Raw genomic sequence first — 16,904 nt, 5'->3', positions numbered from 1 at the left:
CACATCATACCTTTGGGACATGAGCAACAGGGAATGGGGCTTTCCTATTAGGATCTGACGGGTTCTTCCAAGTGACCCAGACTGGTCACAGTCAAGCTGTAGGCCTCAATTAACCACTGGTCTATCTAAGCATAGCACTTTAATTCTAGGGGCCATATTTCAAGAAGGATACAGACAAGGTAAAGGCAGCATAAAGGTGGGTTATGCTATACTCATAATCCCTCTGAATTAAGACCTAAAGATCTAAAAAATGTATACAATGGAAAATGGAGCTATGATAGATATTCAAAACTTTTTCAGGTACTTGAATGATACACAATTGTCAAACATATTTCAGTTGAGAGAAGATGCTACAACTCATGATAGGAATCTAGAAGAGTAACAAAAAATATTTATCCCAAAGAGTGAAGTGGGTAGGAAATGGAGGTGATAGGAAAGAATGCTATTGATTTTACAAAAGAATGTGATGACCACAGATGATCCTTAGAAGTGGGGAAAAGCAAGCCATGCCAAAGATTAAGTAGGGTCTGTGATAATACGCAGGGTTAATACGCAGGGATAATACGCAGACTAGATAGGCCTTGTTTGCATTATCTGCTGTTATATTATGTATTTCTACTGGACTGAGTCTCCTAGATTTTCAAACCACAAGCAGGGCCAAAACCCAATCCAAAAAAAATTCTCAATTCTTACCTAAGCTTCCTTTTAAACTGGGAATTTTTGAACACAATAAATTTCCCAAAATTGGGTAAAAAATGTCAAACATCAATAATAGTGGAGCTTGCTATTCTTAACCAGATTTTCGAGGATTTTATCACAATTTAGAATTATAATCCAACAATCCCTGCTTATGAGAAAATTCCATGATTATGCAAGAGGTTTAGATCATGATCTTCTTGATCCATCTACATGCAGAGGTATTATTAAAAAAAGAAAAAAAAAGTTTAGGTAATTTAGTTAACAGTTAAAATGAAAAAGATCCACTTTTGAAGCTCAGAACTTTATTTCATTCATGATCATAGTATGCTTCTATGCAGACATCATGCTAATAACATGTAGGGAACCATATTCAGCTGCTATCCAGCTAGGCAAGTTAGCTGGATATATTTATTCAGCTAACCTGGCCAAGATATTCAGTGATGTGGCTATGCTGCTCAGCTATCTAATAGCTAGCCAGATACATTTATCCGGCTAAGTTTAGAACAGTTGAATAGCAGGTCGAACTTATCTAGCCAACTTAGCTGGATAAGGCTGAGTACTGGCTCTATATAGCTAAGTTAGCTGGAAAAGTAGCTTCGCCCTAGAATGCCCTGTTCTCATCCCTCACTTACCCAGATAAAAACTTATCCGGATAAGCAGTAGCTGCAAAATATAACTATTGAAAAGACACCACGTAGCTGGTTAGGTCTGAACTTATCTTGCTAAGTGGTGCTGAATATGGGCCTCCTTATGCATAAATAGAGCATAGACAACTGTAGAATGCATTCAGGAAACGTTTACTTTTTTTTTTTAAACAGATAATACTGGTCATAATAAACCATTAAAAAAACAGTGCACCCCTTTATTAAAAAGTGCAAAACTACAAAATAAACACATTTGAAAGAAACGAAAGCAAAAGAGCAAAAGAACAGTATATTTGAAGATTTAAGTAATATTACTTTAAGACTAATATAAAAGAATTACCTCTGATATGTCAAAATGAAAATCTAAGGTTTTTCCAGGCAGCTCCTTGGAAGCACAGTTAAATATTTTTGTGAATGAAATTTCAGGAGAACCTAAATCACCTCCGTATGACTTTGGTGCATCATTTGGTACAACAAGACTTGCTGACCGAGATACCACTAACTTCAGAATGTTCAGGGCTTCCTTCCAGTATGGATTCTGATGGGAAACAACATTTCAATGAAGTATTACATTTTTCTTTACAACAACTGATTTTTCAGCTGAAAATCTCTCAAATTCTAACAATGATCACATGCATATTTATTTTATCACACCATCCCAGGTCACCCATCTTGAATAAGAATGTGCACATTTAAAAAAAACCCCAAAAACAATTTGGTGTCACAATCCATAATATACCTGCATTTTGTTTCTCATCTTTATCTCATGCCTATAACATGCCTAATCAATAAGACTATAACCAAAATGTTGAAAATGTCATGATAGGCTCTTGTGAAGGTATGTGTTATGATTTGGAACAGCATCACCACAATCAAATTATGAAATTTGACTTTACTGGTTGTACCAAATGCCCATACCTACTCATAGCAAAATAAAGCGGCTGATACTCATTTGCAGGGCCAGTGCAAGGAAAGGTGGCACCCACACCAAACCTTCAACCTTACACAAACTCCCCCTCTCCACCACAAATTAATCTTTGAAATTATGATGCATAGTGTGAATAAAATTGTACATGAAAAAGGAGAACATGATACCAATTGTAACAGTAGATGATGGCAGAAAAAGACCAATTAGCCTATTTAGTTTGTCCAATTATACCAATCCACATTCTTAAGGATATATATATCAGCTGCCAGCCATAGAAGCAGAGGTGTGACATGCTTAAAAGACTTGGCCCTGAGATTTTGATAATTAGACAATCATAATAAGCCCTCTTCTTCTTCTCTGCCTACAGCCTAGGCTAGTTCTTCCATTACATAAACTAAGTGGTCACCTGGAGCACCAACATTTTTAAGGGTGGGATACTTGCAAAAACCTCCAAGTGCCACTTACTTACTTTTAAGGCATGGCACCAGAAAAGTCAATAGATGCTGGCCAGATGTGAGGGGCTGAGACAGATGAAAATTGGGGAGTTGTAGAGAGAGAGAGGTGCTGAGTAGGTGATGGTAGAATGGAGAGAGAGAGGATTCTGGTGGGTGGAGAAAGAGGATGCTGGATACTGCAAAAAGGGGCAAAGAGTGGGATGATGATCCTGAACTAGGCATGGAATGGAGAGAGGAGAGATGCTGAGCACCTGTGGACAGGGAGCAAAGGGAGGGAGATTCAGGACTTGGCAGAAGGTGAGAGGAGAGCAAGAAGGGGTTACTGTGCCAGACTTGCTGCTGATAGAGTGTGAGATTGAAGTTTTTCCTAGGGCACCTAATATCTTTGTTCTGGCTCTGCTAACAGCTGAGTTCTGAGACCTAGGAGCACAGACAGTTGCAAGCCTATCCCTTCATGTCTCCAGGCAAAAGGCACAATCTATGGTGGAGGGAAATGACAGGAAGTGAGGAGTTGACTTGTGAAGCAGAATAGCTCTTCTACGATCCATCTGCTCCAGCTATACATCCCTTCCCCTCTTGTTCCCTGCACCACAGGAACAAAGCTGAAAGTTAGCAAATCAACAGGGTCATTCATCAAAATGTGTTATCGCCCACGATATTGCCATAACGCATGCAATAGTTATGGTAGTGCATGATGTGAATGCAAATTTTTCAAAGGGGCGAGATTGGGGAAGGGTTTGGGCAGGATTAATGAAAATGAGGGGCATTATCACAATGTGCAATAGTGTAATGCACGCTATCACATGCTTTTAACACCAGAAATAACTACACTATTTTTTTATGGCATTAAGTTGTGCAAAATGCCCAAAATGGCTGTAATGCAATTCATGATAAAGATTGCAAATTGCATTTTGGGCTTGGAGAGAGAGAGAGAGAGAGAGAGAATGTGGGGTGGCACACATAGTAATCACCTATTTATACTGCTGTAGGAGGGTCAGCTAATAATTCGAGGTGAGGTTTTGGTGGAGGTGTAGGGTTTTGGGGCCAGTTTTACATGCAGAGTGAGACGTACAGAACAGCACAGTAGACCTCAGTGAAGATTTGACATCATTTGAAGTGAGGAAAGTCACACAAAGATAAGATTTCTTCAATGTTCTCTCGCCCTAGCTTGATAGAACTCTAGTAGAGAGTCCATTTTAAAACATCCGTTATTAAAAATCTCATCAGACCATGTCTGCTTGTAATCTTTTTTAAATTTCCCTTTATTCACAATCTTATGTGATCCCCCCCCTTTTTTTTTTTTTTTTTAAAAGGGGCTTATCAGTTTCATGTTTGTTGTAATCTTGGCAGCCTCGACTACCCATCGCAGGAAGGAGGCACATCCTCACCACATCCTCAAAATATAATAATGAACAGCCCTTTTCAGGGCATTTAAAAATAAATCCTGAGCCATATCTGACAGATGCGCCTCACCCTTGTAGAAAAGTTCCACACGTTTGATACATAACCAATCATGTTTGCTATGGTAACCGCCATGTCGTATGGTGAAACTGCCCCCTTAGCTTAGAAACCCACCACCCCCAAAGATGCAAATGTTGTAACCAGTGACGAGGGATGATTTTAGACCACAAAACATGCAAGTAGGGCATCAGTGACATGATGAGCGCAATATCATTCCTATGCTGTTGACCAAAAACCAGCCAGGAATTTCCCCCAGATCATTGCTTCCCAAATGAATGACCAAAATATCTGGGCGGGGGAGGGTGGGGGGGGGAAATGGATCTAACCAGCAATTGCTCAGAAGGGGGAAGAGCTAATCTAAAATCTAAACTATTTTGTAGCTATCATTTTCTGTATGTTTTGTAAAAATCATAAAAGAAAATAATAAAGTATAAAAGAAAAGCAGGCTAAAAGGGGGTCACTTTTCAGTGAATCTGACAAAGTGGACTCTGTCCTTGAAAGATTGCTTCAATAAATTGTTTAGTCTATAAGGCGCCACCCAACTCTTGTCAATTTTGCTACACTAGCCTAACCTGGCTATCCCTCTGAAGATTTTCATTTGTAAAAAGGGCCCTTTTGAAAATTACTAATACTTGCTACTGAGTGTAAGTACCTGCGCACTGTGAAAAGCATGCAGACTTTTACCTGTGGGGAAAAAAGGAGAAGGGATGGAGTACAGGCAGATATTTAATTCTAAAATCCTCATGCATACTTTCATGGATGTACTTTGTACCTGCTTCAAAAACAGATGAAAAGTATGCAGGAACAAAATTACTGGCTTTTCCTGCCAGCCCAAATCTTCTGAAGGAAGCTCCAAGGGCAGTTTCCCTTTGAAAATGAGATTGCAGGTCTGCAGGTACCAGTGCTGATTTTCTGCCAATACCAAGTTGTCAACCTAGAACATTTTGTGAACTTGCTTCCTTTTCCCCATTGCAGGAAGGTGAAATGGACTCAATCTTCAATTATAAGGGCAATTGTTTAAATAGCTTTGGAGACTACCCTCTCTATGTATTCAGTTTAGATCACATTTTTAGAAATTATGACTGATTCCGGAGGGCAGATCATTATTTCTTTTGTTATAGCATGCAAAAATTAAAGAGAAGTGTGTGGGGATCCATGAAACTGAAAAGGGGTCCACGTTCCATGAAAGAATGAGAAACCCTGCTCTAAATCTTTCATCATAGTTGAGCCATGGAAATCACTCGTACGTGGAATACATGCTAACCATAATGTCCAAGTAAGCCTACATGGCCAAATGCTGTGAGGGAGCTGCCCTATCCACTATTGATGCAAGGCAAGTAAAGGACATAATCCAATTATTAATATTTCTGGGCACCCTCCTGGTGCCATCCATCAGCTTCTTCCAGCTATGCTTCCTTTTGGGATCATTCTTCTTCCTCTGCCCCAACACAAAGGTAGAGATGTAGTGATGTTAAAGATGGTTGATGTATTGACTAATCCGGTGTCTAATCTGGTATCTCAAGGATCAGGGAATACCCTACCATAATTGTTTGATACTATTTTGGAAGACCTGCATTTGCTGTGGAGGTGTTCCCTGAGCCTTCAGCTACTGAAAATCCCCTCAAATCTGTGGATCCATATTAGCAACTCCAGCTGCTGGAAGACCCAGAGCAGGAGAAGTGCCTCCCTGTCCTGAATTTCCATTTAGCACCTTTAGGCCGACCTTCAGTGTGTGAGGGATGTAATGGTAAACTCACCCTTGTCAACTGGAGTAGGAGGCTCTGATTCTTCATCTAGAGTTGCTGTTGCTGGGCCCCTCCTATCACTGTTGACTGTGGAACTGATAAAGGATCTGGGTATGGCTCCTCATGCTGGACAGGGCAGTAAAACTGGGCAGGGTCTTGGGCTTGAATTAAGACCCCCCCCCCCCCCCCCATTTGATAGGTTTCAAACCAAGGGTTCTGAGGAACAGCCCATGAACCCTAGACTCAGGCCAACTCTGAAAGGCCATCCTTGTGATTAGGGGTTCTGATAGGAGAAGCAATGGGGGGAGGGGGGGGGGCTGAAGAAGGCTCAAGGTGGCTAGCTAGGGGAAATAACCTCTGGTGGTCTCCAAACAAGGATCTGGCTAGAAGTTGATAGGTGCTGCAAGTGTAATGCATAGCAGCCTAGCTAAGTTCTCTCAGCAGAGTGCCATCCTGGGGATGGATTCTGATATCTAGAGGAAAGTGATGCTTGCTCATCCAATAATAATGTCCGTGCCGCCAGCTGACGGGCTGGCACCTGAAACTGAGGGTCAGCTTCGCCACCACTAGGGTAGGTTTTCCCACCTGGAACTGTTCCAGTTCCCACCGTCATCAAACTGTCTGCACCTGGATGTGCATATCCCCTGGCTTGACTATAGCAGGTTCGTAGGATTCATTCCGACCTCACCTTTGTGCCTCTAGCCCTGCCTGCTCATTTTACCAGAGCCCTGCTTGCTCATTTTACCAGAGGAAGAAAGTGCAAAAAAACTCCCCTGGCTGCTCAGTGGAAGGAAATGAGCTAGTAACCGGGTAGGCCTCTGCCATCAACTTGGACCACTGGGGCATGGTTGCCTTGTCTCCTGGTCCCTTGTATTAGCAGATAAGTGGGTACTTAAAATAGGCTATAGTCCCTGCTCCAATCAGCTAGAAAATCTAGCCTTTGTGTTTTTTGTCAATCCGGAGAGCTGCTGCATTTCCTTCTCACTTTTTTTTTATATTTAGCAATTTCATATTTGATTGTATATATATATTGTATATTGATTGTGTGTATGTATATATACATACACATACACACACAAAATTTAGATTGCCAGATTACTCTTTTTTTGTTTTTGTTTATTATCTAGGGGCAGCCTAGATAAGGAGGATGAAGCACTCACCTATTTAGTGGCAGCGAAGGCGTGGGAAGCAGGAAGCAAAAGGGATGGGTCTCAGGCTGCTCACTCCTATTACTCTCCCCACGCCATCTGGTCCAGCCCCTTTCTAGTCTCAAAATTACCCAAATTCAATTCCTCCCACTACCAGCCTCAGGGCTCACTCTACTCTGCCTCCATCCCTCGTCTAGCCTTCCCCGGTTGTGCTGTTACCTCGATGACAACGCCATTACTCTGACACAGTTATTGGGCCACACAGGATTCACTCAGCACTACTAGTAACACTTGGCACCGCCCACTAAACATCAGCTGCCTTCCAGTGCACATGGTGAGTTGCATCAACCCCCCACCCCGCTTCGGGTACATGGTTGCCAAGTTACCTGCAGAGTCTGTGCATCGAACCTGATCAGATACCTTACTCTTATCACCGTAGACTGCTTTCCAGGCCCACAGACAGTTTGAGAATGTCATACTGACGGGACTAATATGCATTCTATGAAAGTTATGATTATAGCTGTGTAGAAAAGCCTGCAAGACATCTTCACATTGAAAAATGTTGTGCAATGTGAAGTATCGCCACATTTTGGATTTTAAAGTCCTGTTAAACCTCTCCACCACTGCTGCTTTTTAACATCATTGGTCACAAAATGATGAACACCTCTATTTTAACAAATTCTTCAGAAAGCTATTTAAATATTCTTTATCCTTATCTGTTTGTATATTATTTGGAATATGACGCTGTTAAATATATTTTCAAACGCCCTGGTTACTTCACAGCCTGTCTGTTTTTAGACTCACAACCCATGCATTTTTTGACAAGCTATCACTGTTAAGATGTATATGTAGCTAGTTATAACCGGACAAGGGGGATATATCAACTAATTCAGCCTGCCATTGTGCATCCATATGACATGATTGTTTTGTTTCTTTTAAAACATATCCTAGTGGGTTTGAGTAAAGAATAAGCATCCTGGTCCATAAGTCATTTGGTTACCTGTTTTCTAGCCACTCATTATATTTTTCAGCAGCCGGAAAAAGAGGATTTATCCCACTAAAACTTTCCAATGCAGTTGGATCATAATACATTTTATTTTTAACAACTCTTCATGCATGGTTATTGTATCTGGCTATAAACATAGTGGTCTATATTTAAAAATGCTAATTTTATTCACTTTACTTATTTGAGTTTCTAATCCCTGCTATTAAATCATTCTTTTGTGTACTATAATGGATCTGCTCAAATTCACATGGAATGCCTGATAGGCATGGCATTTTTCACTGAAGCCTCTTGATCAGAGAAAGAGGGGAGGAGAGAAGAAGGGATTTCTCCTGTCACTATGTTATGAGTCAGGCAGCTTTCTGCTACATCACAGATCACCCTGTAGCAGTAACTTGGAATTCTGGCGACAGAAACGCCTGTTTCCAGCTGTGACACCACCCCCAACAGCAGCAGTTTGAATTTCTGGTAATGTCATCAAAATGTGGAAAAGGGTCCATTAATTATGCTGTCATCAAGCGTGACCGGGGCCATTTCTAATGAGATTGTAAGCGGTCGTGTTTGGGAAATGGTTTAGACAGACATCCAGTTATGTCATCAAAAAACTATCAGGGTTTATGAATTGTGACATCCTCAAAAGTGGGTAGGACCATTAATTGTGACATCAAATGTGATGGACATTTCTGAAGACATCACAGGGGGTGTGGTTTAGGGTGGATGAGGGCAAGGCAACACCCATTCACCTTTATGGGATGGGGTAGGGTGTCGTCATGGGCAGGGTATGGGTGTAGCCTAGACAGGAAGTGAACACAGATTGGCTGGCATCATCCTTATGTCACCTGTCAATCAGTCTGATGAATGGGATACCCATTCTACTACTCCCATAAATCATGTTTAATGTGCACAAACTATAGTTTATAATTAGAAAATGATTTATGTGCACAAAGCAAGATTTAGGTTATATATTTTCTGTAATGTTTGCACATGAATAGAGGTAAACGTCACAATAAGGAATCAGTGTCATAATTAAGTTGAAACATAGAAGGGCATTAGGTTTGAACACCAGCATTCTGTTTCACTGCAGTAATGGTGGGCCTAGTGGGAGATCACTGAATATGTTTCCCTGATGCAGACAACTGAAACACGGATCCATATCAGGTTAGTTATAAGAATTGATGAACAGAGATTGTATCAATCAAGAATAAAATATAAATGCAAAAGGACAGCACAAGTCGCAAGAAAAGTCAATCTATTTTATCTGTAGTTTTGAAAATTAAAAACCCCCCCAAAGTTTATGTCAACCAATGATTATAATTCTGGAACCACATATGATGGTCCTTTTGGTAATGCATTTATGACTGGTACAAGTTTTTGAGATTATTTAGATTCTCACAAAAGTTCATGACCATAAAGCATGTGGATAATATATAAAATATTTCCTCTCATTTGACTCTGTTTTGATGGTGTATTACAGCGAGTCATCTAGTTTTGGACCTGTAATTTTGGTATCACTAGACTAGAGGCGGATTTAGGGTTGTGCCACCCCTAAACACTGTGGGCATTCCCCCATCCCCGGTAGGGTCACACGACAGGGAGCAGGAGGTCTAAAGCATAGTCCCACAGTTTACTGCAGCAGATCAGGAGTAGATTCTGTGGCAAAAATTGGAAAATTCTGAATCACGCTGGCAAACATTTTCATCTTTTAGATTATAAAAATTTTCCAATCTTGTGTCTATATAATTTATTTTTTGATTGGGTGAGGAAAAGGGATTTTAAGTAACAGTACAGGGATGAAATCTCAGGGATGGGCAGAAGAGAAGATGGTGAGAGGAACAGGGATGGGGAGAGAAGATGGTGAAAGAACTGGCGATAATAGGTAGGAGTACGAGTAGGAAAGAACCTGGGAAGAAAGATAGAAAGGACTGGGGACGGGGAGGATGGGCGATGGAAAAGATTGAAGAAAGTAGGAAAATTAGGAATATGGGATGGTAGAAAAGGAGGGAGAGGGAGAGAGGTTCTGGGATTGAGAAAGGGGAAAAGGGAGTAGGATATGTTGGGGTGGGTTATAGGATATGAAGAGAAGGGAGAAGAAAGGAAGGTAGATTCAAGGATCTGGAGGATATAATTTGAGATCAAGGGAGAGAGAATTTAAATTGCAATGAAGTAGGGAGAAGGAGAGGAGTTGTCCCTACTGTGCGCTCTGGTCATTGTCCCCTCTTGCATCTCCTCTCTAACCTCTCATCTGGCACACATAAACAAGCCCAAGACCAATATCTTTTTTCTCATGCACACAAACACTTCCTCTTTCCCCAGCTGATCTACTCTCATGCCCTAGCCTCTCTTTTCACTCCCTAATGATCTCCATTCAGTCCCTCCTATCCTTACCAAAATGATCCTCCTTTGCCTTCTGTACTCCAAGCTCACTCCCATCCCATCATGTTCCCTGCATGCTGACCAGGAAGCAGAAGGCTATTCTCTGCAGAGTGAGATTCAGCATAGATGGAAGGCAATAATCTTCAGCCAGCCTGCTGCCCTGCCAGATTTTTGTCACCCTAGGTACAGACCTAGTATGCCTATTGACAAATCCAGGTCTGCACTAGACTAGTTATATCTTCAAGGTTTTGACTTCTGCAAGCGTACATGTACTGGATGGCACGATAGACTAGGTAATTCTAGGATGATTATACCGGTTTCTAAACGTCATCAAATGAATGTAATGTTACCAGAAATGGATGATGCTAGCTTACCACCATGAATGGAAACTTAGAATAAATGAGCAAATATGTAAATTTCTGATTAATCTCCTACATATTCTGCAACACAAAATATTTCAGAGCTTTATTTCTCTCTTCCTGTGCTCTTGTGATTACAACTTTTTATCATATTTTCTGTAAATTACAAGTTCCTAACAATAAAGCATACATAAGGGGAATATATTCAAAAGCTATTTAGACAGATAACCACTTATCTTAGCTAGTTAGCTCTAAACTTATCCGGATATTTTCAATGCCACTCCAGCTAAATTAATAGGATAAGTCTTATCTGGCTAACTTACTTAGCCGGCTATATCTGAATATGGACTTCTAAATATTTTATGAAGAACATCTTCTTGAGATATCTAAGTAGAGAAGGGGCCTTGGCAGATAGAACCATATATTTCAGAGAGCTAACAATTTACAACTATTTTTAAATTCAGAAATAGATTTAAGTATATAAGATTGTATCAGGAACTTTGTTTTCTTTGCTACCTGAATTTAAAAAATACTGAGGGTCGGGATCCAAAACTGCGAGGTTGCTAAGAATTACTTGACTTGGTCATCTCATTCTGTATTGCAAATCTCAGTATCAAAAAATCAGTCCAGCGCCAGTGCTGATGGTACATTTATTGAGTGTTAAATTGCAATACTCCTTTACACAGCATTTTGTAAAATAAGTCCGTGTTTTAGGAAATTTAACAGCTGTAGTTTTTTTTTTACTCAGTCCAACAAACTGCAAATATAGCAGTTTGGTAGTTTTATACTAACAAGGGCAAAAACAATGATTTTTCAATTTTCTTCATATATGGGTTTTAAGATTCACCAAAGAAATGCCTTTCATATTCTCAAATTTCTAAGCTTTATATTGTTTTGAGAAAGTTGGTCTTAAAATTTTGTTCATGTGCACAAGCAGACAAACAAACACAGGTAAAAACCATATAATTAAAGATAAAACCTGCAGGCTGCTGATGGTGCTAGGTAAATAAACTCCAAAATCATACAGATCATACATGCACTTCTAACACAATAGTCTGTGTGTGTGTGTAAAGTTGCTTGATATGCTCTGCTGTCCCCTGTCTATCTTCAGTTATATCTGAATGCTGTGTTTAGAGGTCAGATGTGGTCCTTGTGCAGAAAACTTATCAGTCCAGTTTGTCAGCATATTATTATTGTGGAGTGCACTACATTGGCATATATTTCACGTAATGGTGAAAAGATCACAAAAATCAATAATGCTATTATGGCTCTTGATATGAAGCAATTTGGAGTGCTGCATCTCTATTCTATTTCCTTCAGTTAGGTTCTTCTGCTGAATCCAACTGCTGTAGAGGTTACTTTGACAAGGACTTTAGGTATTTTGGATAATAACAAATGAATGCTATTTTCTCTAACACAAATCTTCAATAACCTTACAGATGCAAAGTCAAGTGCTGAGTGAAAAGTTCATCTGGGGGATATAATGTACTATGTACAAAACTAAGGAAGAAGGTTATATCAAAACAGAGACCTATGAATTTAGACAATTCCAGGGCTCAGGATTTGAAATTACATCAAATCCAGCATTTTGTCTGACAGTGGCCAGTCCAGGTTGCCTGGAAGTATCTGACAAATATATGAAAATCCCTTTTATATAATGCTCTTCACAAGAATTTAAGAGGTGTAGAAACCAAGGACTACTCGGCTAATAATTATATATGCACCTGTCCTCCAGAAACTTGTCCAAATCTTTTTTAAAGTTATACAACTAGTCTTAACCACAAGTTCCATAGTTTAATTATGCAAAGTCTGAAAAAAATACTCAAATATGTTTCAGGGTGTCTCTCTCAGTCCTAGTACTATCTGATAGTGTATATAAACATTCCCTATTAACCTGTTCATTAACACACAGCTCTAACATATCCCAAGCTAAAGAGCTCTAACCTGTTTAGCCTTCCTTCATAAGGGACCCAAATCCATCCCCATAATCTTTTTTTTGTTGTCCTTCACTGTAATTTTTCTAATTTTGTTACATTTTCTTTTAAGGTGCAGCAACCAGAACGGCATACAATACTTAAGGTGTGGCTGCACCAGGGATCAATATGGAGGCATTACTATATTCCCAGTTTTGTTTTCTAGTCCTTTCTGTATAATTCCTAACATTTTACTGCCACATGCTGAGCTGAAGATTTCAATTTGATTCCCAGGCCCTTTTACTGTTTTAACTTCTTTGAAAACGTTTGTGTCATTTTCAAATTTGGTTACGTTGCTCATTGCTCCTTTTTCTAAATCATTAATGTGCCCTGGGGTACTTCACGCCCATTTCTTTCCATTGGGAAAACTGACCATTTAGACGTAACTATGCTTCCTATTCATTTAACCAGTTAACCATCCACAATAAATCACTGTCTCCTATTCCATTATTTTAAAGTTTCCTGAGGAGTTTCATGTGGTATTTTATCAAATGCCTTCTGAAAATCCAGGTACATTGTATCGACTGGCTCATCTTTATCCACAATGTATTTACAGCTTCAAAGAATTCTAATAAATTGGTAAGACATGACTTCCCTCTCCTAAAACAAAATCAAGTTGGCTTTTTTCCATTAAGTCATGTCTATCCATTTGCCCAGTAATTCTGTTTTTAACTATAATTTCTACCATTTTGTTTAGTGCTGATATCAGGCTTAATAGTTTGTAGTTTCTGGATCACCCTGGAGCCCTTTTAAAAAATTGGCATTACATTGGCTATCCTTCAGTCTTCAGGTACAAGCAGTAGATTTTAATGAAATGTAACAGATTAAGAGGAGCAGATCTGCAATTTTATATGTGAGTTCTTTCAGAACTCTGAAGTGAGTACCACCAGGTCCTAGTAATTTGTTACTATGTAGCCTGTCAATTTGTTCTAATATATCCTTCAATTTAACAGTGATTTGGCTTAGTTCCTCTGACTCATCACCTTCAAAGAATAGTTTAGTGTGGGTATACCCCCCAACATCCTCTTCAGTAAAGACCAAAGCAAAGAATTTGATTAGTTTTTTTGAAATGGTTTTGTCTTCTTAGAACACAATTCCTTTTACTCCATGATCATCTAGTAGTCCAACTGACTTCCCTTTTAGGAATCTTGTTTTTGATGTACTTGAAAATATTTTTTAGTTTTTGCCTCCATGGCAAGCTTCTTCTCAAGTTCTTTTTTGTCTTTCCTTATAAATGTTTTACATCTACCTTGCCAATGCCATGCTCTTTGCTATTCTCCTAATTTGGAATTGCTTTCCATTTTTTAAAACAGTGGTTCTCAGCAGGTGTGTGTCACACTCGGCTCCACTCTGTGGAAGGCCAACAGGAGGCTGCTCTCTCCTCAACAGCCAGAGTGGGAGTCCGTTAACTTCTCCTTTATTGGGCCTGACAAGAGGCTGCTCTCACTTTCTTCTCCTCTTTCTGGCCCAGGGGGAGGCTGTTTCTTCCGTCACCCTGATCAGTGTGAGACACTGCCAACTCCTGTTGTTTTGTCATCCCCTGATGGGCTTAGAAATTATGCTGCTGATGCTCTTTTCACCTTTAAGAGGAATGGGGGAAAGGAGATTGGGAATACTGGGCATGGAGAAGTGGAAAAGGGGGCTGCTGAGCAAGGCGGCATGGGAAAGAGGGGGGTCATGGGTAGCTGGGCAGGGATAAAGGAAGAAGAGGGCAGGAAAAGTCGAGCAGGGTAGAAAGGGAGAACAGGGAAGAGGATATGGGGGAAATACTGAGCAGCGATGTGTGTGACAGAATGATTGAAAGGGAGTAACTGGGAGAAGTCAGGGGTTTTGGAGGCATGGGGGTGACAGGGTTCAAGAGACATAATATGTCAGTTTGAAGGATGATGTTTCTTCTATCTTTGTATTTTACTTAGTGTAGGAGGAACTATATTTCTGTTTCTAGTTCTCCAATTTTGCACTACTTGCAGAGTGGCCTTTTGGGGTTTCCATTCCAGTTTTTGTCTCCAGTTTGAAATTTGTGTTCAATTATTATGTATTGGTGAAGGTTGGTTCTGTGTATGTGACCAAGGTGAGGTATTTGACTAGAATGTATCCATTTGTATCAGTCTTATTTGTTGTATTTTCTCAAAAGGACATGCATTGGTGGTATAGGTAGGACAACTACTGATCGAGTACTGGGAGTTAGTGCTGCTATGGAATGGCAGGTTTGCTAAATATGTGCAGAATTTTTTTTTCCAATTTTGTATTTTAAATGTGCCTGGTAATAGTGGTAGTTTGTGTTGATATTATTGAGATTACACCAGAATCAGAATATATTATGTATGGAGAAATATCTTAGTTCTGCTCTGCACCCATTGTTGTGGCTCTGGGGGTTCCTGTGGATGGAGAGTATATATTTATATTTAGCCTCGTGACAGTCATGTGTTCAGTGTGTCACTCGTGAGCAATTTATGTCAGGTGTGTCCTGACAGAAAAAAGGTTGAGAACACCGTTTTAAAAGATGCCTTTTTGGCTTTAATAAACTCTTTCACAGCACCATTTAACCATGCTGGCAGTTTGGTCTTCATTCAACCTTTCTTAATGAATGAAATTCATTTTATCTGGGCTTCCAAGTTGGTAGTTTTAGACAATTTCCATGCCCCAATGCAGATTTCTAACCCTTGCAACTGCTCCTTTTAGCTTCTTCCGAACTAATTTTCTCATTTATCTAGGTCTTCCTTTTTGAAGTTGAATGCTACTGCGGTAGTTTTACTTAATATTTTCTCTTCAATGATTATTTCAAATTTGATTGCATTATGATCATTATTGCCAAGGAGCTGCACCACTTGCCCAGATTCAGCAATCCACTGAAAACTAAGACTAAATTAGCTCCCCACATCCCATTGGTTCCAAGACTAGATTCTTCATGAAGCGGTCATTTATAATATCTAAAACTTTTACCTCCCTCGCATGCCATTCATCCGTCAATACTGATAACAAATATGATATTTTTTCTATCCCTAGAATAAACCGTAAGAAAGGTGGAATTTTGCTTATTGAAAAAAGCATCTCAATCTCACTCACCTTGAAATCACCATATCTCCCCCCTTTGAATTTGCTCTCTTTAAGTCCAAAAATCTTCACGTTTGTATTGTTTACAGTCCTCTGGGACGTTTGGAACATAATTGTTCACCTTTAATTGAATTTATCATGAACAATTTAAACCCTGCAATTCCGTCTATCATTCGCGGTGATTTTAATCTTCACGTTGATACTATCCCACTTAATCCTCATTGTGAACTTTTCCTTGATGCACTTTCTGCTATGGGTTGGGTGCAAATAGTTAAAGGGCCAAGTCAAAGCTGGACATATCTTGGACTTGATATTTACTAACACAACAGCGAATAATGCTGTCTTTAAAAGTGATCCCATTCCGTGGTTAGATCATAGACTGATTTCTTGTAATCTAACTTTTGATTCATCTATTATTTCTCCTTAACCTAAATCATCTTTTACTTTTTGTAAAACTTTTACAATGGAAGATATGATAAACTATTGCCTTCTGAACTTAATAAGATTTCCCCTGTTAACTCTGAGAATGCGGTTGCATCATGGGGTATCTTTGTAAACTCTTTAGCTGACAAACTCTGCCCTTTAATAACCAAAATATTTCAAATAAAAAAACCAACCACTGGTACACTCCCGAATTGTTAGTTAAAAAAAAAACCTCTTAGGAAAAAAGAAAGATTATGGAGAAAATATCAAGATAATGAATCACTTTCATCTTTTAGGATCATGTTAACATGTTGTACTTGCAGTGCGTCGGTGTCGCCGAGGCCGGGGAGCCTTCTCTGTTTTCAGCGTCTGTGCGGGGCTGCCGGCATATGGGGCATCGGTGAACCGCTGAAGGAGAGCCTCCGTGTCCTTCTGACGCCGGTGCAGGCTGCCGGCGTGCTGGATGCCGTCGGCTCCGCCCCCAGCTGCTTCCTGCTCTGGACGCGCGCACATCAGCTGTGAGGAATTAAAGGGCTCGAGGCAGGAAGCAACGGCTGGCTCCCTGCTGACGTCAGAGCTTTTACTTTTAAAACAAAGAACAAACATTCCTCTGGCATCTTGGCAACAAGTTTGCCTTGT

At 39.9% G+C, this 16,904-nt stretch overlaps 1 protein-coding gene across 11 annotated transcripts in view; it reads right to left on the bottom strand.

Moving 5' to 3' along the window:
- Positions 1 to 16,904, bottom strand: part of FRYL (FRY like transcription coactivator) — a 978,233-nt gene that overhangs the window by 105,972 nt on the left and 855,357 nt on the right. For all 11 annotated transcript variants that reach the window (XM_029588005.1, XM_029588013.1, XM_029587996.1 and 8 more), the window contains one exon: positions 1,684 to 1,881. In XM_029588005.1, the coding sequence (XP_029443865.1) occupies positions 1,684 to 1,881 (198 nt within the window). The remainder of the gene's footprint in view (positions 1 to 1,683; positions 1,882 to 16,904) is intronic.

Source organism: Rhinatrema bivittatum, chromosome 1 (assembly GCF_901001135.1).
Source record: "Rhinatrema bivittatum chromosome 1, aRhiBiv1.1, whole genome shotgun sequence".
Lineage (NCBI taxonomy): Eukaryota > Metazoa > Chordata > Amphibia > Gymnophiona > Rhinatrematidae > Rhinatrema > Rhinatrema bivittatum.
The sequence above is the reverse complement of the archived record's forward strand: the minus strand, read 5'-3'. Positions and strand labels throughout refer to the sequence as shown.